The 25,981-nt window shown below is 42.8% G+C and overlaps 1 protein-coding gene and 1 pseudogene across 4 annotated transcripts in view; both read left to right on the top strand.

Moving 5' to 3' along the window:
• The first annotated feature begins 1,238 nt into the window (after positions 1 to 1,238).
• On the top strand, positions 1,239 to 11,264 carry LOC149750671 (WW domain binding protein 1-like pseudogene; annotated as a pseudogene).
• A 2,282-nt stretch (positions 11,265 to 13,546) lies between these two features.
• Positions 13,547 to 25,981, top strand: part of TTF2 (transcription termination factor 2) — a 44,463-nt gene continuing 32,028 nt past the window's right edge. For all 4 annotated transcript variants that reach the window (XM_089917101.1, XM_022583960.2, XM_022583959.2 and 1 more), the window contains exons 1-4: positions 13,547 to 13,638; positions 13,718 to 13,820; positions 16,179 to 16,265; positions 25,729 to 25,795. In XM_089917101.1, the coding sequence (XP_089773227.1) occupies positions 13,611 to 13,638; positions 13,718 to 13,820; positions 16,179 to 16,265; positions 25,729 to 25,795 (285 nt within the window). In that variant the 5' untranslated portion in view covers positions 13,547 to 13,610. The remainder of the gene's footprint in view (positions 13,639 to 13,717; positions 13,821 to 16,178; positions 16,266 to 25,728; positions 25,796 to 25,981) is intronic.

Here is a 25,981-nt window from a genome sequence, read left to right as displayed (position 1 = left end):
GCAGAGCACAGGCTCCAGACACGCAGGCCCAGCAGCCATGGCTCACGGGCCCAGCCGCTCCGCGGCATGTGAGATCTTCCCGGACCGGGGCACAAACTCGCATCCCCTGCATCGGCAGGCAGATTCTCAACCACTGCGCCACCAGGGAAGCCCTCAGGCTCTTCTCTTGGGCTTAGGTGGGTCTCTCTGATGCCCTGCACCAGGTGCCAGTGGCTTCTGAAGGAAGAAGACCACAAGCTTTCAGGAAGAAACCCTTCAGATGCCAGGAGAGGCAGCAGCCCCACAGCACTGGGGCAAGGCTCGTCGTCTCTCTGGAACAGTAGAGAGCAAGTTTTATCTACTGTGTGTGGAAACAGGTCTGTCAACTTCTGCTCAGAGTAAGGTGGAAGTAAGTCCAGGAAAGAGAGGGTGAGAGAGTACTAAAGAAGAACTGAAGACCTAGGAAGAGCTAGATCTTTTGAAGGGGATGTCCTGGGCTGCCCAGGAAGGCTGCCTCAGATCTTCATCAAAAGAATTATTAACTCTTCTTCTCATCGTTGGACTGTAGCAAATCCTTCCCTTAGAAACTCCCTAGGCTTCATCCAAATGCGTGTAAACCTTGAGAGAGGACCAAGAGGGAGAAGAAGGGCATGGCAGATTAGATAAGATGTGAGAGGTGACAGGTGCTGTGAGGCAAATCAATGAGACAGGAGATGATGTGACTGAATGGGAGCCTTCATCCTAAAGAACTACATCCCCCTGAGGCTTCTAGGGCTGCAAACTGTGCTGCTCACCAAGAAAAAACATCACCCAGATTCACCTCACTTCCTTTTCTGCCATGCTTTGCAGGCTGGGACGTCAAGGGACAGCTATAGAGAGAGCATGCATGACCTGCAGTGAGGCATTTGAGCAAAAAGGAGCAACGTGGCATTAATGAGACTCCATGTGTGACTGAATGACAATGCCCAAAGCGCGATGACCAAGGTGCCATGTTTACCTGGAAGAGAGCTCTCTGGGTTGTGCTAATGTGTCTGCCTTGTTCAGCACTTTTACTGGCAACTTGGATGAAGTCAAAGTGGGCAAGCTTGTCAAGTGTTCAGTTGACACAGAGCCAGGAGATAGCACTAATAAGTCAGCTGACAGGAACAAGATTCAAAGAGATCTAGACAGGTTAGAATGACGGATCAAAACTAACAAGATGGAAGATAGAAGCTATAGTTAAGTTCAAGCAATTAGATGCACCAGGTAAGGGAGACGAGTTCATGCATGAGTAATGAAAGCAGTGGTTTTGGTTGATTGCACTCTTGATATAAATTACATATATTTACATATATTATATATTACATATACATGTATTACAAATTACGTATATTACATATTCCATATATTCCATATATTTACGTATTCCAAATTACATATTATGTAGCGTAACATTTGTTAGAAAAGAGAGAGAAAAAATTTTTGCAGATTTATATTGCATACGTAAATTGGTCATATCCAAAAAAAAAAAAAAGGAGATAATTATCTCACAGTATTCTTCATACTGAATTCTATTTGAGATGACTCAAATTAAGCAAACATTCATTGAAAAATGCCCGCGATGGGGTCTGGCGAGGAGAGAAGTAATTGAAGCAGTTGGAGCAGTTTCTCTGAAGAATTTGAGAATATGTGTAGAGTGTGGGGAGGATGAGATAGTCATATTCAAATATTTGAAAGTGACATTGAAAAGAATTAAGTGTCTTATGTGTAACTCCAGATGACCCATAAAGGGAAGTTTCAGACAGAAAGATAGATTTCTGCTCAATATACATTAGAATTAATTGACATTTTGAGATACCCAAATAGAGAATTTGCTGTGACAGGAATTTTCTAACTTAGACCCATTAGGGCTGATGTGGAGTGGTTTGAGAGGACACACGAGGTGACTTTAGGGTCTCTTCCACTCTATGGTTCAATTTATTTCACTTAAAATGTATGTATTGAATTTCTACGCACCGTGTATATAGTGAGTGGTGAGCAAAACATAAGCTGCTCTCTTGGCACCTACATATATAATCGATGGAGGAGACAATCAACGGGGTAAGCGACAACTTACTATAAACTCAATGCTCTGTAGAAAGCAAACAGGTGCTGAGATAGAGAAAGATTAGGAAGGCCCTCCATAGATAAAATGGTCAGGGAAAGTCTCACTGAAGGGATACTTAAGTGAGACCTAAAGGGTGAGGGGATAGGCTTTTTAAAGAACTAGGAGAAACACTCCCAGTAGAAAGCACAACATGAACAAAGGCCTCCTTGGTAAGACAAAGCTGGGCACACTGAGGAAGGGAGAGCAGGTCAGCGTAGCTGGAACACGGGAGGCGAGGAACGGGATGGCAGGGGTGAGAGGGAGAAATAGGCAGAGCCAGGTCACATGGCGCCCTGTGCGAACAAAGATGAGGCTTTACACTTTTCTCCTAAGTTCAATGGAAAGCCACTAAAGAGTTTTAGGCAAGGAGAGACAGAATCTGATTCACGTTATAAAAAGGTTGATGAGTTCTTTAAGACTGTTTTAGTACTGAAAAATAGCAGAAAACAGAGGCTGTTCTGTTCCAGCACGTAGGTTAACTCAGAAGGGAAAGGTAGGGAGAACTAGCTAGAACTCTGCGAGAGTTTCCTCAGCTCCGAAGAGCCCAGCCTCTAGGGAGGCCCAAAACATCATGGTAGAGGGCTTTGAAGCACTGGGCAGTGTATTCGTTCTCAACTTGAGAACCTGGAATCTGCCCTACTGTCATCTGTGGCCTTCCAGAAGAAACGCAACTCAGAGTGACTGCCAGAAAACAAGTATAGAGCCACAAGTGGCCTTGAGACTCTACGTGATCTAATTTCTCAAGAGGCAAGCGTCTTACAAAACAAGTGAGAAGTGTCCCTTCTTTCTAGTAATATTTGGAATTGGAGTTGAGGATAAGGTTAGAATTAAGCAAACTAGCTAGAATAGAGTTAAGGGAAAATAGATCTTGCTATAAAATTGAAATTCGATACCAGAAAGGAAATGGGATGAATTGAGAAAGTACAAGAAAGGATTAATTACAGGAAGGTCAGCATTAAATAGCTAGATTGAGAACTAAGCAAGTTTAAGAGGTGCTGTGGTGAGGTGTGGAGATGTGGGTCCTACAACTGATAGAATAACATTGCAGGCCATATAGAAAAATGGGGAAAAAGAGAAAAAAGCTACCAATAAGCCTTCCACCTTAATTGGCATTATTATTAATTTTGTGCATGTCTTCTGTTATTTTTCCCTTGCATCTGCTTTTAATATCTTTATTAGATTTTTGTTTAAGTCGTAAGAGCAATACATGTGAATTGCAGAAAATGAAACCTGCTCTGGTCTCCCAACCCAACCTCTCAGAGGTATACAAATGGAATATAGTCTTAAAAGTTAATAGTCTGTTAAAAGAAGTCAAAAGAAGATGAGATATATCTATACACACATACACACACACACACGCGCACACACACAGTGGGATACTACTCAGCCATAAAAAAGAATGAAATTTTGCCATCTGCAGCATCATAGATGGACTTGGAGGGTATTATGCTAAGTGAAATAAGTCAGAGAAAGGCAAACACTGCCTGATCTCACTTATATGGAATATAAGAAATATAACAAACAAGAAGCAGGAAGAAGAGGGAAGAGGAGGCGGGGGAGGGGGATGGAGAGGAGAAGGCTCCTGGGTGGCGTGGCGCACCTGCTCCTCCAGGCGCTGCCCAGCCCCCTGTCAGCCAGGGCTGAACCCCCGCAGGATAAGGAAACCTGCGTGGGTCCCAACAATCAAAGCTGCATCTGTGACACAGGACACTGCTGTGGACGGTCTCAGTGCTGCAGCTACTGCTATGAACTCTGGTGGTTCTGGCTCGTGCGGACCATCGTCATCCTGCTGAGCTGCTGCTGCGTGTGCCACCACCGCCGAGCCAAGCACCGCCGTCAGGCCCAGCAGCGGCAACATCAAATCCACCCGATCGCCTACCGGGAAGCCCACAATTACTCAGCGCTGCCATTTCATTTCAGGTTTTTGCCAAACTCTTTACTACCTCCTTATGAGGAAGTGGTGAACCGACCTCCGACTCCTGCCCCACCATACAGTGCCTTCCAGCTCCAGCAGCAGCTGTCTGCACAGTGTGGCCTTACAGGCGGCAGCCCCCGGGCGCCGACCCCACCAGGGGCTCCCAGGGGGCTCAGAGCAGCCCCTCGTCCGGGCCCAGCAGAAGCAGCACGCGACCCCCGAGCATCGCTGACCCTGAGCCCTCCAACATGCCAGCAGACCCAGCAGCAGCCACCAAAGCCCCCAGGATGGAGCCCAGCGGCTCTGTGGCCGGCCTGGGGGAGGTGGACCCTGGGGCCTTCCTGGACAAGGATTCCGAACGTAAGGAGGAGCTGCTGAAAGAGTACAGCTCCGAGCAGGGCGGCGCCCTCCCTGACAGCAAAGGCAAGACGCCCGGCAGACGTCGCCGCTTCACAGGTGACTCGGGCGTCGAGGTGTGTGTGTGCAACTGGGGCCACCATGATGACGACCTCAAAGAGTTCAACGCGCTCATCGACGATGCTCTGGACGGGCCCCTGGACTTCTGCGACAGCTGCCACGTGCGGCCCCCTGGCCACGAGGAGGAAGGGCTCTGCCAGTCCTCCGAGGAGCAGGCCCGGGAGCCCGGGCGCCCTCACCTGCCGCGGCTGCCTGCCTGCCTGCTGCTGAACACCATCAACGAGCAGGACTCCCCAAACTCCCGGAGCAGCAGCTCCCCAAGCTAGAGCAGGCCCCGCCTGCACCCGAGAACTTGGCGACGCAACCGGGGTAGGGGAGAACCATGAGAGGAGCATTAAGTGACTGTGTTCCTTTTTTTTTTTTTTTTTTTTCCCTCTGCTCCTGCGTTTTCCTGCATCTCCAGGTACAGTTTGGGGCGTGGGTGCCTCGCCCCCCATAGATACAGTGTCACGGAGAGCCGAGAAGTTGTCCTGTGACTCATTCCTCATACCCCACCCTGTCCCCCTTTACCTCTTTTCAAGTCACGTGTCACTACCTGCTTGGGTCAGAGAGATGTGCGTTTCAGAAGCCTCCAAGGAGAGGATGAGACTGTGCCCTGAGGTGACTCTTGGTGATGGAGTGGATTCATGTTCTGGTGTGAGTTGAGAACCTCGCCGCGTCTCAGTCTGAGAGAGGTGGCAGGTCTCAGCCCTGGGTGAAGCCCCCGTGGTCCGGGGATTGTCGTCCCTCGCTGCCAGTGTCTCTGGAGCCGGAGTTGGGCCCCTCCTGTGGGAGGATGAGAGCTGACCGGCGGTTTCGTGGTGGGTTGGTAAAGGGCTTTTGCTCTCAAATTCCAGGTGATGAGATCAAAGTGGCACGATGCATCCTGGAGGGGCCCCTTCCCAGCAGGTCCTGGCTGGCCGCGGACTGGTTCAGTGTGGAAGATTACACCTGCCTTCTCTTTGTTTTTTTTCTTTTTAAAAAAAAAACAACAACAAAAGCGAGCTGAAAATAAGAACTTGACCAGTGAGCAGGCAAGAATTCTGTTTTAGAAAAGGAAAATTTGTGGCTTTTTCCCAACTTGGCCTTCAAAGAGTCCTGACTACAGTTGAGCCAGAAGGAGATGTTTTGTGTGCAGGCTTGGCTGGGGGCTATCTCTGGAACTTCTGCGGGTGAGCAGAAGGCCCTGCACTGTGGCAGTGGATAGAGGTGCAGCTTACCGCATCTCTGCCCTTTGATCTGTGTCCACAGGTGACCAGTACCCTCCCCCATCCCAAGAACACATCTGCCGGCCTTCATGTCTCACTGTTCTCTACGAACAAATGAGGAAGCTGTGGGTCCTGAGAAAGGGCGGTTCCGCAGCCTGACTCTCACACAGTATTTTCTCTTGATTCTGAGTAAGTTGTTTTGTTTATTTGTTTGTTTTTTCAAACTGGCCATTTGGAAAAAATGTCTTGGTTATCTGTGGTTTTCGTGTCCTTTCGCTGCTCCACCCCGCCTTGAGTGGGGTAACTAATTTTTGTAGCCTATGTAAAGTGTCTAAGTGGCCCAGGTAGGAGGGTGAAAGCAGCCATCCTGAAGGACCACAGGATCCTTATTACTGTAGTTTGGCTTCAAAAACCAGTTGAGCTTTGACAGGAATAATCTGAATGGAGAAAGCAAACTGCCGAAACTAACATTCCCCGTCCAGCCCTGTTCATATGAAGAGTTTGGTTCTTCCCCCACTCTTGAATGATGACATTCAGACTAGGCGTTGATGTTATGGTAAGAAAGGAAGGTGTATATATATATATATATATATATATATATATATATGAATACACATGTATATATGTGTATATATATATGTATATATACACATACACATAATATAGACAAATCCAAGGCTGTGAGGTGAACGAGTGTCTGAGTTTGGAGTCTACAAAACCAAAATCCACGTTGAACAAAGTGCAGTCTGTATACAGCGACATTTTGGATAACCTGTGTGTGTCTGTTGTGTGTGAGCCCGCAGCCCTATTTTCCTGTGATAACACTTGGAACGGCAGCCTCTCTGCTCACGTTACCCACGCGTTTGGAGCAGGCGCAGCCCTCTCAAGGTAATTTCTTTTACGCATTTACTGTTTGCTGAGCAAACGTCTGACTGTGCGCTTGGGCGTACTGAGCAGCGCTGTCGGCGGCAGTCCCCACGTTTGCCAGAGCTCCTGTGCTCCAAGTAGAGGTTTTACTCTACCCATCACTGCAATTTGCACATTGCTCCGTGGACACTCGGAGGCCTGTGTTCTGCTCCCTGTAAACGGAAACGTGCTCTGAGCCTGTTTGCCTCCCTCAGCTGCTCCTGGCCCTCGGCCGCAGCCCCCGGGGGTGTCCACAACCGCTCGGGACAGAAGGCCACGGTGGAACCTCAGACAGAAGCTGGACTGGATCTTCAGTGTCCAGCTTGGACTGGCTGTGGCCCAGACGTCAGCCCTGCCCAGAATTGCCAGGAGGGTTTGGCGGCCACCATAGTGTCGTAGGGCTTACCTCCCTCTGCTGAGGTCCAGCGCGTGGCTGGTATGTGGTGAGAGTGGGCAGGAGTGTGCCAGCAGCCCTCAGATGCCTTTCCTGCCACTTTTTTTTTGTTTGTTTTTATCCCAAACAACTCACTGAAGTGTCTCAAAGGAGATCAAGTTTTACCAAATTGAACCCTGCTTGAGTTAACTGGTTGAAGGGATGGATTCTGGCCCTCTCAGGATTCCTTCTCGTCAGAGTGGGGAACTGGTCCACGTGTTTACTGCTGGGTTTACTGCAGCATCCAATGCGAAAGGCACGAGAAGAAGAAAACGCAGCCCTTGGAGCTGGGCTCGAGTCCAGCGTCACAGTCTGGTCCCTGCTACATGAGGCTGCCCTGCGTGATGAAAGACGGAAGTAGGGAGCTGAAGGACTCGGGAGGGGGCCGGGGAGATTTGAGGGAGTCTGGTGTTCCAGGTGAACGAGAAGAAAGGGGTTGGTCGAGGGTTTGGTGCTACAGTTGGAAGATTTGCAAATGCTAACACATTCCCCTGTGAGGCACATCACCCTTTGGCAAGTTATTGCGAATGTGTATTTTAAGCAATAAGATTCAGCTGGTCAGACTTTTCTGGGCAGTCTCGGTGATGCATTTCCTGTGCTGTGATTGTTCTGAAGACAGGGTGGCTCTAACCACTGTGAGAAGCTCAAATAAAATCGATCCCCGAAAAAAAGAAAAAAGAAGCAGACTCACAGATACAGAGAACAAACTAGGAGTTACCAGTGGAAAGAGGGAAGGGGGGAGGGGCAATATAGGGGTAGGGGAGTAAGAGGTACAAACTATTAGGTATAAAATAAGCTACAGGGATATATTGTACAACACGGGGAATATAGCCAATATTTTATAATTACTATAAATAGAGTATAACCTTTAAAAATTGTGAATCACTATATTGTACGCCTGTAATTTGTATAACATTATTATACATCAACTATACTTCAATTAAAAAGAGTTAATAGTTTGTTGTTAAAAACATTTTTCAGGGCTTCCCTGGTGGCGCAGTGGTTGAGAGTCCGCCTGCCGATGCAGGGGACATGGGTTCGTGCCCCGGTCCAGGAAGATCCCACGTGCCGCGGAGCAGCTGGGTCCGTGAGCCATGGCCGCTGAGCCTGCGCGTCCGGAGCCTGTGCTCCACAACGGGAGAGGCCACAACAGTGAGAGGCCCGCGTACCGCAAAAAAAAAAAACATTTTTCAAAAGACTATAATTATATATGCAATTCTATTACTTAACATTCTACAAACATTAACATTATACATTAATATTTCTTTGATCACCTTGAGTTAATAACAATTAATGTCAATTTTGCTTAGGTTTTAGTTTAAGTTTCATACAAACCTTTAAAGGAAAAAATGTTTTCAAGACCATTATGAAAGAGGAAGATGGTGGCTAATAAGCGCATGAAGAGGAGCTCAACATCAATAGTCATTAGGAAATGCACATTAAAACCAAGCTGAGATATCACTTCACAGCTGCTAGAATGACTATAATAAAAAAGACAGACAATAACAAGTGTTGGTAAGGATGTGGAGAACCTGGAACCTTTATATGTTGCTCTTGGGAATGTAAAATGGTACAGTCACTTTGGAAAACAGCTGGTAACTCCTTAAAAATTGACACATAAACTTACCACCTGACCAGCAATTCCTCTTAAGGTATCTATCCAAGAGAAATGAAAAAAAAAAAAAAGTCTATATAAAGACTTGTTAATGTTCATAACAACATGCTTCCTAATAAACCCCAAGGGAAAACAATCCAAGTATAATGGAATACCATTCAGCAATAAAACGATTGAAACACTGATATACACTCCAACACGGACGAACCCCACAACATTATGCTAAATGAAAGGGGGCAGAGGCAATGGACTACATATTGTATACTCCACTTATAAGAAGTGTCCCAAAGGGCATACTTATAAATACAGAAAGCAGATAGGTGGTGGCCTTGGTGCTGGGGGTGTTAGTGGGAACTGACTACATACAGATTTGAGGGAAGTTTTGGGGGGTGATGGAAATGTTCTAAAACTAGATTGTGGTGATGGTTGCACAACTTTATAAATTTACTAAAAAAGTATTGAATCGTACACTTACTAAAAAAGAAAAGCGGATGAAGGAGGGCCTGATTTGAACCATTCTGGGGATAATATTTTAAGACCAGTGACATTCGGAACGTAATACAAAATATGGTACAACAAAAGAAGTTGTAAAATCTCTTCAATTTTCCAATTCTAACCAGATTTGTCTTTACTATATTCTCATCCTGACTGTGCCTTTATCAAAGTTTAAAATGGTCATATATTTGAAAGGCACAAAATAAAATGAAATCGAATTACCATTACATATCGTTAAATAAAAAGAATGAAAACAGCAGAAAAGGTGGACCTTGTGTTTGGCTTTTGTGTTAATATGCTGCTACCTAGTGATCACTTATAAAATGGCAGGACTTGGTTTGTTTTTTTTTGTCTTGGATTTGTTGAGCCACGTCTGTATAACAGAAATATCTGAATGCTTGGCTATGTGTAGGTTAAATATCTAAATGAATCACTGAATAATTTATGCTTCCTAAAAATACTGTAGTGGCAAGAACTGGATTGGGAGTCCCCCCAAAATGGCTTCCAGTCCCTGATCTGTCCAGTGTCAGCTTTCTGACTTTAAGCCAGGAATAGATTCATCTTCTGGTTCCAAAGTTCAAGGAGAGGCTCTGTAAGGAAGTGGCTAATAGCATGGCCTTCGGGCAAGCTCCTTAACTACTCTAAACTTTGGTGTCCTATTTTTTAAAATGCGGATAGAAGAACACCCACTTCCAGGGTACCTGTGAGAACTACATGTAAGAATGCGTGTAAAAGCACTTATCTCAAAATATACCTCAGGAGTTAGGCTACAGTGATGTTTCCCTATAGTAATAATGTGCCTCACGGGGACAAAAAATCCTTTATCTACTGTTTAAAATTAGTTACCACTCCCCACCCCAAAGCAATTAACAAAAACCCAGAAGGATATAAATTCAAAATATACTTAGATTATCAGCTAATTGGAAAAACATATTTGGACAATTTCATTTTTTAAAATAATGAGTAAAGGTAAAGGTTGCATAGAACTTGGCATTTTACAAATAACTTAAAATTTGGACTTGCTGATTATTTTAAAACAATGCAGACAGTAACAGGGATGTCAAGGGGTGACTTCTAGCTGGTACTCTCACCACCAGTATCTTATGGATGCCTGTCATGTTTAATATATGCCAGCCAGCACAATTCTGACCAGATAAAATACAACTGTTTCATTTCCGCAAGAATTAAAATGAGTGTTTGCTCCACTCTGGATTTTATTCCACAAGTCAGTGAACCATTCTGCTTAAGGATTAATGCCATCTAAAACTAAAGGGTTTCTACTATTTACTCCTTCACCCATTAATTTCCTTAGGGTGTCAAAACATCTAGGTGATTGATCTTAGGTTTTATTTTCCAGGCAGATGTTTTGGCATTGCTTATACAGTGTATCTTTGTCTTTAACAGCTTTATTGAAGGATAATTTAGACACCATCGAATTCACCTATTTAAAGTGTACAGTGCCCTGAGTCTTGGGAAATGTATATAGTCGTGCAGCCATTACGACGATCCAGTTTTAGAACAGTTCCATCACATACTTTACGTTTGACCAGCCCCATACAGAAAGAATTTATTGGCTCATTAACCTGTGGATTTAAACTATCTAGCTCTAGGACCTAGCCTAGCCATTCATTCTGAACCAATCAAGTTTTAAAGAAAAACAAACTCAAAGTCTCAACTTTACTCAAAATAGGGGTCCATAAAGCACATCGTGTCCAAAGGGCTCTCCAAGAGTCTACAGGCTAATTACGGATATAAATTAAAAATAAGTTAATATATACACACTGATGTATGTATTTTGAAAAGTGTATATTGTATAATTCACTATAGTTTATGCCAATATTATGGCCACCTTTCACAAAAAAATTTGTTTGTATTTTCACTCTTATAAATATGATTAAGTGGGACAAACTGTCCAGAGCTTAAACATTTTGTTCTAGCGTATTCCAAATTTATGGGAGAAATATTTCCCCTTTCTGTGATTTGGCTGTGCACGCTTTCATGGGATTGGACCTGATACTGGCTTGAATACTTGCAGAGGAAGAGCTTCTTCCTCAATGGGATATTTAAGGGGCCCCAATTTTGTCTTATTTGTTTCAAAAAGACATTATTCAATAAATAATTAAATTATCATGCCCCTTTTCCTGCAAATCCAGTATTCATAGTCCTCTTCTCTTAATACAGCATCTATTAAAAATGTGCATAAAAAACTCTCAATGCAAGAATTACAATCTGGGAATAATGAAAATGCCTCTATTTATTTATTTGTTTTTTGCTCCTTTCCTGTCTCTACGTTTATCTATAGGTGTTTCAGAAGGGATAGTTATGTATAAACTAACTCCACTTTGCTTCCAGACACATCTTTATCTAGTCCTACAGAGTTTACTGCTAACTCCGCTCATCTTGACATTTAAATACTATTTTACATTGTTTTAAGTGTTCAGTATGTGCTAGTTCTGTCTCCTCCAAATACTGAGCAAGCTCTTTGTGGTTAGAATAGTCATCTTAGGCCTTTCCTGGTGGTGCAGTGGTTGAGAGTCCGCCTGCCGATGCAGAGGACGCGGGTTCGTGCCCCGGTCTGGGAGGATCCCACGTGCCGTGGAGCAGCTGGGCCTGTGAGCCATGGCCGCTGAGCCTGCGCGTCCGGAGCCTGTGCTCCACAACGGGAGAGGCCACAACAGTGAGAGGCCCGCGTACCGCAAAAAAAAAAAAAGAAAAAAAGAAAAAAGAAAAAAATAGTCATCTTAAACTTTGTGTATGAATAAACGAATTGTATATTTCTCAAGCACGTGGTCCACATTGGGCACAAAAAATGCTAATAAGGGCTCATTTAATTAATAAATGATAATTTGGGGCTTCCCTGGTGGCGCAGTGGTTAAGAATCCGCCTGCCAGTGCAGGGGACATGGGTTCGATCCCTGGTCCAAGAACATTCCACATGCCACGGAGCAAGTAAGTCCGTGCGCCACAACTACTGAGTCTGCGCTTCTAGAGCCCGTGCTCCGCAACAAGAGAAGCCATTGTAATGAGAAGCTGGCGCACCACAACGAAGAGTAGCCCCCGCTCGCCGAAACTAGAGAAAGCCCGCGTGCAGCAACGAAGACCCAACGCAGCCATAAATAAATAAATAAATAAAATCTATTAAAAAAATAAATAAATGATACCTCAGGTTTGTCTCCCCTCCTCTGGAACCCCTAGGACATTTACATTTATCATATAGCCCAGATTTCCTAGAATTTGCAGATTTCCTGTCCTACGGTCTCCATAAGTACAGTTGCACACGCCATATGTCTGGACATATGGTCCTCAGTAGTTGTAAGACGAAGCCATCTTTCTTGCAATAAGTCTCTGATTTCTATTTCTCCCTTTTTGTTGACTAAGAGATCTGATTACGATTTCAAATAGTCCCCTTTCTTTTAACTTCACCCTCGATTTTTAATATTACAAAAAGCATACTAGTAGAAAAAGTCTGACAATACGAAGTGTGCAAAATAAAACTCCCTTTCACCAAAGACAATCTATTTCTCCCGTTGTTTCCACTTTGACATTTCTAACTCAGGTCTCCTACACCGAGCGCCTAGAGAACACTGAGTACACAGAGGAGGCAGCTGCGCTGTCCCCTGGGCACCCGTCGGCAGACGGCCCACTCGCTAATTCTCTGACCTCGGGTGAGTCATTCAAACGTCTATGAGTGTCGGGGGTCCTTAAAATGCTGCGCATGTCACCAGGTTGTCAAGAGAGATATGTATGGGTTAGCGCTTTGTGTTGTGTAGCCCTAGTCTTTATGCCTGCTTTTCAATAGATTTGCCAGTTCACCCTGCAGCTTTAAAGGACGCCCCATCAGCCCTCACTCGCGCCCCACCCCTCGCCCCTAAATTGCAAATCCAGTGCCTCCTCCTGCGGTGGCCGCTTCTCAGGGACTCCTCCCCTCCCCAGTGACCCCTCGCGGAGGCAGAGCGCCCACTAGCGCCAGGCCCCGGCTCGCAGATGACCGCAAAGCTCCAGGCGCTCTTGGCCTCCGGGAGAAGGCCGCTTTCTTTGCAGAGGAGTTTGTAACGTCTGCTTCCTCTAGGGCCGCCTTTAGCTCTTAAATGAATATACGCTAGAGTCGCCCCGCTCACAGTCCCGTTCTTTCGTCTTCCAAGACCTGCAAAACAAAGCTTCCCTCGGCCCGGAAGCCCTGCCAGCCCCCAAGCCTCCCTCTAGCACCAGCCACGCCCCACCAACCAGACCTGGTTCCCCCCTCCGCCCCCTCGCCTCATTTTTGATTTCGGCGCGCCGCGAGCCTAGTTTGGAGGTGAGCACACTTCCCGACTGATTGTAGCTAGGGTGGGTGGGGCTAAGGCCGCGGCGGTGAATTATGGGGGTTAAGACTACAGGAGGTGGGTGACGATTGGTTCCTGAGTGAGGAGGGCGGAGTAAAAGGCGGAAGCAGGTGTTGGGGGTGGGGGTGGTTTCGGGGAAGAGGAAAGAAGCAGTGGGATGGAAGTAGTTGGGTGTCCACAGCACGGTAGGAGGTCAGGGTGGTAGGGTCCTTCGGGGTCTGTCAGCCTAGCGTGGCGTAATCATTGTTGACCTTCTCTCCTCAGGGACCTTATGTTTTCTGAAGACCGGCGTCCGAGATGGCCCGAATAAAGGAAAGAGCTTCTACGTGTGCCGGGCGGACACATGCAGCTTCGTGCGGGCCACCGAGTAGGTCTCGAGCTGGGCACGATTCCCTGCGACTGCGCGTGGCCTCCCAGGAGGAGTCTCCGGCTCCCCGGCTTCCCACAAGGACTAGGAGAGCTGGGACCCCTGGTCTGCGGAGCCAGGGCCCTTTAAGTAGTTGGTAATCCCAGGAAAGCGTGGCATGTTAGGGACACGCTCCGCTACTGCTTCCTGTGTGACCCAAGGCTGGTTACTTTCCCTCTCTGGGCCGCCAATTCCCTCACTTATAACATGGAGGATTGGCTACATCTGGATCCTTCTGGCCCTTTTCAGTTCTGGGTTTCTGTTCACCAGTCAGGCCTTGACCCTCCCTTCTCCTGCTTGAACATTACCCCCTTCCCATTTAAGTGAGGCATACAGGCATAGCAGAAATGAACTGGTGCCAGCTTTGCACTAGTTTTAGGCCGAACTGGTTTTTATTTATTTATTTTAAAAATTTTACTTATTTATTTATTTTTGTTTGCATTGGGTCCTCGTTGCTGCACGCTGGCTTTCTCTAGTTGGGGAGAACGGGGGCTACTCTTCGTTGTGGTGCGCAGGCTTCTCATTGCGGTGGCTTCTCTTGTTGTGGAGCACAGGCTCTAGGCACGCGGGCTTCAGTAGTTGTGGTGCATAGGCTCAGTAGCTGTGGCGCATAGACTCAGTAGTTGTGGCCCGTGGGCTCTAGAGCACAGGCTCAGTACTTGTGGTGCATGGGCTTAGTTGCTCCGCAGGATGTGGGATCTTGGCGGACTAGGGCTCGAACCGGTGTCCTCTGCATTGGCAGGCAGATTCTTAACCACTGCGCCACCAGGGAGGCCCTCCAACTGGTTTTTAAATGTTTGAAGTTAGAACACTCTGGTAGTCAGATTAACAGCCCCCTTTAAAAATAGTATTCTCTGCATTTAAGTGGTGAGATTGATATTCCAAAGAAACAAATTAGGGATAAAAGCTGAAAGAAACATCAGAAATCCTGAAAGAAACATCAGAAATCTGATTCAGCAGTCTAGTTTTTTACAAAGGTGAAAGCTGAGACCCAGAAATATTAAGCATCTTCTTTGAAGTGAGGAAAGTTAATACTGTTCTCATAAAGTGTTGTTAATGTTTTCACAGTACCAAGTGTCCACAGTTTCTATGTGAAATTTTAAACTGTCACATCATTATGCATTTTTCCTGCTTTCTACTTAACTTGGTTTAGAAAAGGTATTTTTCTACATATGTAAGGCACATAATGGATATCCATACTAGAAAATAAAGTATTTTTTCAACACATACATTAACTTCTCATGTTTCCCCCAAATGATTTAGATGATTTGTGTTTTTGTTATGCTTTGAAACTAAGTTGAAGATTTTTACCCTTTTTCAGATTTAGAAAATAAATTTTTAGAGAAAATATTTTCTTAGCCTTCTAATAAGTTTTTACATTTGAAAGAAATTACCGGGATCCAATTTAATTAAATACAAAGTGACTCTATTTAAATCAGTGTTAAATCTTAAGATAGAAGGGACCAAACAAAAATACTCAAGCTATCAACACCATATCATTATGGCAGAGTTTACTGTTTAATTTCTGATATCTATATGGAGCTTCTTAGGTTCAGTACCTAGCCCAAGTTTCATGAGACATGAAAGCACATTTAGATTTGTAGGAGTTAAACATTAATAGAAGCATAAGATTTGGTTTTAAGTGAAGAGAAAAATGTCCTTATATAGCTTACCATTTATAAGAACATATTGCTATACAAACTAGTACAATAATATTTGATATGAAGACGGTTATTTGATAAATTCGACCTCTTTGGAATGTCTAGTAACCAGAATATAAGCAAAAAGACAAAGAAAATGCCACAGGTCATGTGAGACTACTTTAGATCTTCACTCTGAAATGTTATACATAAATTCTTTCATAGTAAGAAGTTGGAAGGGAGGAGTTGAACTTATGCCAACCAAGCATGAAGCAAATTAGTAGAGTGTGTTTGCAGAGTTGGCATGTGAACAACACTGAGTGACAGCTAACAGGTTATCAGGAAAAAGGATGATGGAAGAACCTGGGGAAAATTCACAGCTTGGAGGTATCGCATTATAGTGGTCGCATAGCACGGTATCATTTTAAACTTGAGTCCTCAGGAAAAAGATAGGTATATTTACTGTCGTATTTTATTTGGGGGCATGAGAAGAGATGAAAGCTGTGGGCCCTTTCCCCAGAGGAATGCACATAGACATAAAAGTGTGGGGGATTTACAAACCCAGTAGAGGTCATACATGGACCCTTAAGTTTAAAACCCATATTCTGGATTTAATTTTAGGATATTGACCTCTATTCTTTGCCTCCTAAAACAAAATTTCAATTTTTTTTCCCTCTAGCATTCCTGTTTCTCATTGTTTATTGCATGAGGACTTTGCGGTAGAGCTTCAGGGTCTGTTTCTATCACAGGACAAGAAAGAATACAGGTAAGTGTCTAAAAGGAACAGCTAAGTGTATTTTTGTTTTGCTTGGCCTGGTGGGGTTACAGTCAGGTGTTTTCCTAGGATTGACTATTCTTTAAAAGTCATTAAAAAACAAACGGTATTTCTATATATATTGAATACCTTTTGGGCTGTCACTTCCTAACTTCTGAGCTACTGGTTAATGTGAGAAGCCTGACTTCCGGTTAATTTCTGGATAAACTGCTCTACCTCCCTCCCTCTCCAGCTCTCAAGTAGCGAATTTAACATCAGCCCACCAATGGTCATTAACTTGTACTAACTCGTCAACTTTCTCATTCTGGTAGTACAACGAAGTAATGTGTAAAAATGTCTAACGTATGTTAAGTACTCAATAAATGCTAGTTTCCCTTTTATGGGAACTCAGAGAAAGGGCAGAGAAGTCTATATAGGTAGATATTTGTCATGAGTATTGAAAAATAAGTAGGAATTCGCTAGGGGCAAAAAAGGGTCATATTTAACAGATCAGTATCCTGCATTAGTGTACAGGGGCATGAAGTAATTGCAAGCATTTGGTTCAGTAGTAGTTTAGCACATATTTGAGTGGAGACTTCAGAAGATAAGACTGGCCAGGAAGGCAGGGGCCAGATGTAATGTTTTTATATGATATTCTGTGCAGTTTGGAATTTATATATTCTAGATCAATTTTTCCCCCCAAGTATAGGCATTCAAGTACCATCGTCACAATTTTTACATAACTGAAAACTGCCTGTACTACTGTATTTCTTAACTGAGTTATGCATGCAGTAAGATGCACAGTTCTTTTAAGTGTTCAACCGGTTGAGTTTTGAGAAAGGTATATACCCATCCTTATAACCAAAATCCCAGTCAAAATATAGAATATTTATTTCCATTACCCCATTAAGTGCCATTGGATCCCTTCTAGTTAATCCCCCCACCCACTGTAGCCAATCATTGTTTTGATTCATACTGTATGTATTCTTTTGTATCTGGCTTTTATGTAACAGTATCTGTGAGATTCATCCATGTGGTTGTGTGTATCAGTAATTCATTTTTTAAAAATAAATTTATTTATTTTTTGGCTGCGTTGGGTCTTCGTTGCTGCGCACGCGCTTTCTCTACCTGTGGCGAGCGGAGGCTGCTCTTTGTTGCGGTGCGCGGGCTTCTCATTGCGGTGGCTTCTCTTTGTTGCAGAGCACGGGCTCTAGGGCATGCAGGCTTCAGTAGTTGTGGCATGCAGGCTCAGTAGTTGTGGCTCGCGGGCTCTACAGCACAGGCTCAGCAGTTGTGGCACATGGGCTTAGTTGCTCTGCAGCATGTGGGATCTTCCTAGACCAGGGATCGAACCCATGTGTCCTGCATTGGCAGGCGGATTCTTAACCACTGCGCCACCAGGGAAGATCCCAGTAATTCATTCTTTATTATTGCCCAGTTGAATTCCATTTTATGAATACCATTTATGAAGACCATTTTGTTTCATGTGGTTTTTTGCCATTTCTGTATATCTTCTTTGATGGAGTATCTGTTTAAAATTTTTGCCCATTTTTTAAATTGAAATTTTTAAATGACATAATTGTAGAGTCACAAGCAATTAAAAGAAATATTGATAGTACAGAGGGATCCTCTGTAGACTTTACCTAATGGTAACATTTTGCAAAATTTAGTATAATATCATAACTAGGATATTGATATTTATGTTGATAATCCACTGATCTCATTTGTAAAGATAGTTTTACTTGTACTAATTTGTGTGTGTACATATACATTTAGTTCTATACAACTTTATCAAGTGTAGTTTTGTGTGTTCACTGCAACAGTCAAGATATTGAGTGGTTCCATTACCAGAGGATCCTTCTTGTTGCCCTTTTATAACCACATCCACCTTCCTCGTTTCCCCCTGTTCACCCCTGCCAATCATGAACCTGATCTACAGCTCTAAAATTTTGTCATTTCAAAATGTTACATACATGGAATCATACAGCATAACTTTGGGGGATTTTTGCCTATTTTTAAAATTGAGTTGTCTTTTGTTATTGAGTTGAGAGAGTTCTTTATGTATTCTCTGTAGAAGTCCTTTGGTGGATATATGGATTGTGAATGTTTTCTCCCAATCTGTGGCTTTCGTTTTCTTGACTATCTTTTGAGGAGCAGAAGCTTTTCATTTTATGAGGTCCAATTTATCATTTTGTTATGGTTTGTGCTTTTTGTGTTCTCTGAGAAATCTTTGCCTACCTCAAGATCATAAAGTTCTCCAGTGGTTTCTTCTAGAAGTTTTATAGTTTTTTTTTTTTAATGGCTTTTTTGTTTAGTCTATGCTCTACCTCATATTATCAATAATTTGGGGTACCTCATGAGATTCAAACTGAGGTTCATTTAATTTTTCATATAGTAATGAATGAATGTTATTCAATTGTTTCAGCACCATTTTTTGAAGATTTTCCTTTCCCCATGGAAACGCTTGGCACCTTTGTTGAAAAATCGGTTGACCACCACGTGTGGGTCTATTTTTGGACTTGCTAAGCTCTTCCATTGATCTATTTGCCTATCCTGACAAGATCAGATAAGGTCGTGTGAATCCAACTTTCCTTTTCAAGATTGGCTATACTAGGTCCTTTACATTTCCATATAAAATGTAGAATCGACTTTTAAAATTTCCTCAGAAAACTCAGTTGGGATTTCATTGAACCTATATAGATGAGTTTGGGGAGAACTGACATCAATATTGATCTTCCAGTTCATGAGCATGGTATATTATTTATTTATGACTTTAAAAATTTCAGCATTATGGTATAGTTCTCATTATAGAGTACTATACCCTTTTGGTTAAATTTAGTCCTCAGTGTTATGTTTTTTGACACTGTTGTAAATGGAATTTTTTTTTATTTGGCTGCACCATGCGGTTTGTGGGATCTTAGTTCCCCAACCAGAGATTGAACCCTGGCCATTGGCAGTGAAAGTGCAGAGTCCTAACCACTCGACCGCCATGGAATTCCCTATAAATGGAATTTTAAAAAAATTCACTTTTCTGTTGTTTTTTGCTAGTACAGTGGTGTCAGTAAGCCTCTAGTAGGTGAAGTTAGGATGTTCTCCTTTACACACTACTGGGGGCCCTGAATCATACGGAGATATTGTTCTATGTGGTAGGAAGACGCCAAAGAACTTTGTTCAATTTACATTAAAAGAAGAACTATGGAAGTTAGATTAGGAAGTGAAGGCAGTGGAGGCACGGAGCCCACTGAACTAATAGTTGCTATTGAATGCCTACTACGTGGCATGTTCTTTACCTCTTATCTTCATAGAATCTGCTGTGAGAGGTTTCAATATCCCTGTTGTATAGACAGATGAGGAAACATTTAGAGAGGTTAGAGAAGGAATCTGAGGTGCCATGGTTATGATGTGGCATCACTGGGATTTGAGCCTAGGTCTAACCAACTCCAGGCACACCCACCTTCTCTAAGTGAAACATGGGTTTGGATTGAAGCCGTGGCAGTGGAGTTGGGTGCACTTAGACTGGAGAACACTTGCTGAAATGGATATGGCACGTTTCCTGGTAGGGTGTTTAAGCACGTTTAAGCATGTTCTTTCCTCCATTTACTCAGCTGGGACAGTGGTCATGGTAGCCCCGATTTCACTCAGTTGTGAGGGTTCACTGAGGCCGTGTGTGTGGTGCACTTAGTCTGGCATTCGGCACGTGGTCAGTGCTCAGGAAATGGTTGCCTAGTTGGGTTTATGGATGATGAGTTTACCATTAAGCAAGACAAGGAAGGAAAGGTGACATCAGTAGAGGATGGCTAACACATACAGCTTTGGACTCATTGTGTCTTATGTATGTATGAAACCAGCTAGCAAAGTGAGTGGGCAGCTCCAAAGAAAGGTCTAAGCTGAAGACAGAAGTTTGAGAACTTGTCTCTAATATTCTTCACACTACGTAGATGAGGCTGAGAGGTGATCATTATTTTAAAAATAGAAAAAGAATGCTTGAATGTATTTCTTTTAGTCCAGATCTAGAACACTTATTAGGAGGTACTTACTAGAGCTTTAAAAAGCTTGTTTTAGGACAAATAAAATACAGTTCTACAACACACAACAAATTAAAAACAAAGCAAAAAATCCAACAAGTACCCTGATAGGTGGTACAGGCTGGAAATTTAAAAAGAAATAAGTAATGTGTCTATGGATGATGACTTCCTTAGCAGACAGTAAGGCATTTAGCCAGAGCCCCTATACTCTGGAGAACGATGTCAGGGAGTACAGCCTTTCCTTCCCCAGAACTGGGTTTTCTTTTCAGGAACTTAAAGTACTTTACATGCTTGAATTAATACCATTATGTTTAACGCTTAACCTAGCTAGGAGACAGGTGTAGCAGAGTAATGCAGGGGAGGTATAAACCAAAGTAGGACTAAGATGCCCATTTTTGTTACCTTGGAGTAAAGCCGCTTTTGTGTGTAGTTCTCTAACTAAACACCAGATGGTACCACTCACCAGCGTTTGACTGACCCTCAGCCATGAGCATTTTTAATGCCCAGTTTATGGGCATTAAAGAAAACTATGATAGTCCCTGAGTCCCAGCTCCTGAGTTCATGTTCTCTCCCCTCTCTCTCTCTCTTTTAGCTTTCATTCTCAAGGATATGGGGTCAAAATAGATGGTAATATTCTTTTGTCTGTAGTTGGGTAAAACCAACCAGTTATTTTATTTCTTTAAATAACTGGTTGTAGTGGGATGTTCAAAACACTTCATTTTTCATACCATTTGAATCTTTGCATGTCTAGGAAACTCCTTGTATGGTTGGTTACTGGGTAGAATTGACATGCAGGTTATTTAACCCAGTGATGATTACCTAGGCTGATGACGGAGAGGCATTTGGGCATGAACCAGACCCTTGGAGAAGGACCTCAGGCCCAGCAACCCATGAAGAACTCCACTCAATAAAGCCAGGACTTTTACTAGGTGCTGTAGAGTGTCGTGCACTGCGCTGTATCATAGAAGTAATCCTTGTGTGGAGAGGATATTAACCCTTTGTAATATGTGTAGAAATTACTTTCGCCAGTTTGCCTTTTTTTTTTTGCGGTACGCGGGCCTCTCACTGTCGTGGCCTCTCCCGTTGCGGAGCACAGGCTCCGGACGCGCAGGTTCAGCGGCCATGGCTCACGGGCCCAGCCGCTCCGCGGCACGTGGGATCCTCCAGGACCAGGGCACGAACCCGTGTCCCCTGCATCGGCAGGCGGACTCTCAACCACTGCGCCGCCAGGGAAGCCCCCCCAGTTTGCCTTTTGTCTTGTAATTTCACCTATAGTATTTTTACTATATGGAAGTTTAATACTTTTATGTAGTCAAATTACTAAATCCTTTCTCAGCTGCAGGATTTTGTCATTCCCTTTTCACTTTAGGATTACAAAAATATTCATCTCCATTTTTTTCCTAGAACATTTACAGTTTCATTCTTTTTTTTTTTTAAATAAATTTGTTTACTTATTTATTTTTGGCTGCGTTGGGTTTTTGTTGCTGCGTGCAGGCTTTCTCTAGTTGTGGTGAGCAGGGGCTACTCTTCGTTGTGGTGCTCAGGCTTCTCATTGTGGTGGCTTCTCGTTGCGGAGCACAGGCTCTAGGCACGCGGGATTCAGTAGTTGTGGCACACGGGCTCAGTAGTTGTGGCTCACGGGCTCAGTAGTTGTGGCTCACGGGCTCTAGAGCGCAGGCTCCGTAGTTGTGGCGCACGGGCTTAGTTGCTCCGCGGCATGTGGGATCTTCCAAGACCAGGGCTCGAACCTGTGTCCCCTGCATTGGCAGGCGAATGCTTAACCATTGCGCCACCAGGGAAGTCCTACAGTTTCATTCTTTACATTTTTTGTTCCATCTTGAATTTTTGTGTAAAAGGATGAGGTAGAAATCCAGCTTTATGTTTCTCCGTTGCTGCATATATAGACGTGAACCCATATTTCTAAGGTCCCTGTGACACAATTGGGATAAGAGACACACGGAGGTTGGCGAGCAGTCCGATCTGCACATAGAGTGCTATATTGGATGTGTTCAAGTGCCAGATGCTTCTGTGACTGTAAGACTAACAGTAGGAGATTAAGGCTGATGAAGGTTACTGAGAAAGTGGAGGAACTGAGACTTGGATTTGGCCTTGAATGACCTCATGCTGGTTTCTTCATCATTATTGTTCATAACCTATGTCCTGGAAAATAATTAATGAATATACTGTAGAAATTATGCTCTTTTTTCATAGTGGAATCAGTATTTGCTTTCTCTATGAGAATATATTTCCACTGCTTTCTCTGTTGATTTACAATTTAATAAATGTAACAAACTTTTTATCCTAAAAGCAGAGAAGCCCACCCAGATTGATTTTAATAAAAATGTAAGTAGAAGCATTTTTGCACTGTGCCTAGCACATAGTTGATGCTCAGTGTGTGTTGTTTTCTTCCCTCTTTCTCCAAATCTTGCCCTTCTCCTGAAAGTCTTTGAGGCGTGGGCTTTAAAACAGATACTATAAAATATTCTTTCAGTAAAGGTTTCAAGTACTTGATGCACTTTCAACAACAGCAGGAATTTGTTCTTGACTTATTTTCATAAGTAGTAGTACTCCTTAATAGTAGCCAGTACTTTGAATTTTCATGCATTCAAGGCATTTCAGAAATTTTCAGAACTATATGTTCAATATAGTATCCTATTGCAGTAAGAAAAAGTAGAAACCAATACATGTTTTTTAAAATTGTGAGCTTGAATGGGAAAACTGTGAGTTTGTATGAGAGGGGCTGGTCCTGTTTTCTTTTTAACTTGACGTTTATGGAATACTTGTCCATTTGGGGCTTGTTATCTTTGCTTCTATGTCCAAGTGAAGCATGGCGTTGAGGGGTCGTGACCTGCTCAGGGTTTGTTTTTGAGTTAGGACTCAGACTGTTGTGATTACTGTTGTATATCACAGTACTAATTTAAGAAGTTTGAAAAAGAACAAGAAATTAAACGGAAAGAAAGCAGAAAGAAGGAATTAGTGCAGGTAAAACAAATTTAATGAGTTAGAAAGCAGCAAAAAGAGAACTAATAAATAAAACCTAGAAGCTAATTGATGAAGAAAAACAATGAAGGCTCTAATCCACAGTATGAGATATAGATAGTTGCCTTACGGATATATTAAAACACATGTGAATGACATATACAAAAGGTTATTCGTTGTGATATTGCTTTTAATAGGAAAGAATTGGAAACAACCAAACTGGCCCCATCAAGAGGGTCTGGTTAAATAAATAATGGAACATCCTTATAGTGGAAAACTGCAGCTGTGTAAAAAACTGTGCAGCTGTAGAAAAAAAATATATATATATATATATGGAAGTCCTTTATGTATATGTTTTTATAGAAAAATCTCCAAGACATTGTTAAGTTTAAAAAAAAAAAAAGCAAGCAAGGTATTTAGTACCTTGAGTAGAGAAGGAAGAAATAAAATATTATATTGACCTGAATATGCATTAAAACCATCTCTGGAAAGGCAAACAAAAAATTAATGAAAATGGTTACTTGGGAGGGATGTGAACGGAACATATGAGGAGGGGGTGCTTTTCACTGCCATTTTACACTTTTTGATTGAGTATATTACCTATTTAAACAATTAAAATATGTTATTTTAAAAGCTCTTATTTAACTGATTACATGTTTTTGAGAAGTCATTTGGGGTAAGGAAAAAATCAGTAGGTTCTGTTTAATTCAGCAATACTTAACTATTATGTACAAAAGGCGAAGCTTAGTTACGAATGAAGAGATCATATATGGTTATAGCCTTCTGGTTGCTGAAAATATAGTTGGGCAGACAGGCAGATACAAGTGTACTTCAGCTATATACAACAAAAATAGAGAAGCAGTACAATGAATGAACAGGGCAGGGGATGTGGGAAAACCTTGCAAAGGAGGTATGTCTTGAACTAGGTGTGGAGGGACCTGTAGGACTATGACAGCTGGTGATAGGGTAATGGTGGGCAAATAGGGATAAGGAGGACATCCTTTGGATGGAGGATGGTACACATGCAAAGTCCAGTAGGATGGAGAGTGCGTGGCTTAGTTTGAGGATGGGACAGGGTAGCCATTTCTGGATAGCTGGAGTATAGGTAGTGTTTGTGTGAGCAGGGACTGTCTTGCACTGGGATGTAAGTCTGTATTCAGTCTTTTTTTTCTTAGTGGAAAATTGGAAAAATATACAAAATTAGGATCGAATAATACAGCACATGAGCTTCAACAATCACCAATTCATGGCTAATCTTGTTCCATATATACCCTACCCACTCCACCCCCCAACTCCTGCCGTATTTGGAAACAGATCCCAGATAATGTCATTTCTTCTGTAAATATTTCAGTGTGTAGCTCTAAAAGATATGAACTATTTTTCTTTAACCAGTTGGAGTACAGATTTCTAGTAGATTCATAAATGTTATAAATAGTTTATTTTTTGGTAGTTTTTGTTCATTTGCTTAAGTCAAGATCTAAATAAGGTCCACAGATTGCAGTTGATTGATAGGTTTTTTAAGTCTCTTAAGTAGGTTCCCCCCAATCTTTTTTTCTCCCTTGTGATTTACTTGTTGAAGGAATCAAGTTGTTTATCTTAATAGCATTTCCCACTGTTAAGAGTTTGCAGATTACATCCCCTGGTCTAGTATTATGTGTTCCTCTGTTGTTTGTATTTCCTGTAAATCGGTAATTGGATCCAAGTTTGACCAGATTCAGGTTAGTTTTTGTTTGTTTTGGTTTGGCTTGTTTTTTTTAAAATTTATTTTTGGCTGTGTTGGGTCTTCGTTGCTGCGTGCAGCCTTTCTCTAGTTGTGGAGAGCGGGGGCTACTCTTCATTGCAGTGGCTTCTCTTGTTGTGGAGCACAAGATCTAGGCACGCAGACTTCAGTAGTTGTGGCACGTGGGCTCAGTAGTTGTGGCTTGCAGGCTCTAGAGCGCAGGCTCCGTAGTTGTGGCGCACAGGCTTCGTTGCTCCACGGCATGTGGGATCTTCCCGGACTAGGGTTCGAACCCATGTCCCCTGCCTTGGCAGGCAGATTCTTAACCACTGCGCCACCAGGGAAGTCCGTGGCTTGGTTTTTTTGTTTTTTTGTTTGTTTTTACTTTATGGGAAGTATTATGGCTTCCCATTAGGGACACATAATGTCTGTTTATCTCCTTTTTTCTGATTTTAGCGGTCCTTGCTGATCAGTGTTCCCATGTCAGTTATTCTGTAGAGTTAAAAGAATAAATCTATGAATACCCTCTGGTTACCATGACATCTGTATCCTTTCACTTCTCAGCTCTTATAAATATCCTGTGAGATAAAGAATTTTTAACTGTCGTACATATAAGAGTAATTGGTTTCAAGTGACCTTTGAAAGCTGGTATCAAATAATTGTAAGATGTTTTCTTGGGTTAAAAACAAATTTATCTCTTGTTTTAATGTATTTTCACAAATTTGATTATTTCTGTTTTATACTTCATTAGGTTATTCTTCCGATGTGTTAGAAGTAAGGCAGAGGGGAAGCAATGGTGTGGAAATATCCCATGGCAGGTAGGAATTATTCATCTGTTTTCAAACCTGACTATTAAGATTGTTTAATCTGTGGGATCACCTGAAAAGACCCTGAAGTCCGGTATAAACTGGTTTTCATTGTACTATCTCTGAAAGACAGTTCTTTTCTTTAAGCATGGTAGACCTTGTTGGGACTCTTAATTCAAAGGACCATTTGGGTCTTAA

Source organism: Delphinapterus leucas, chromosome 1 (genome assembly GCF_059928025.1).
Source record: "Delphinapterus leucas isolate spDelLeu-1000000601 "Yukka" chromosome 1, BTC_Dleu_Yukka2, whole genome shotgun sequence".
NCBI classification, from domain to species: domain Eukaryota; kingdom Metazoa; phylum Chordata; class Mammalia; order Artiodactyla; family Monodontidae; genus Delphinapterus; species Delphinapterus leucas.
The sequence above is the reverse complement of the archived record's forward strand: the minus strand, read 5'-3'. Positions and strand labels throughout refer to the sequence as shown.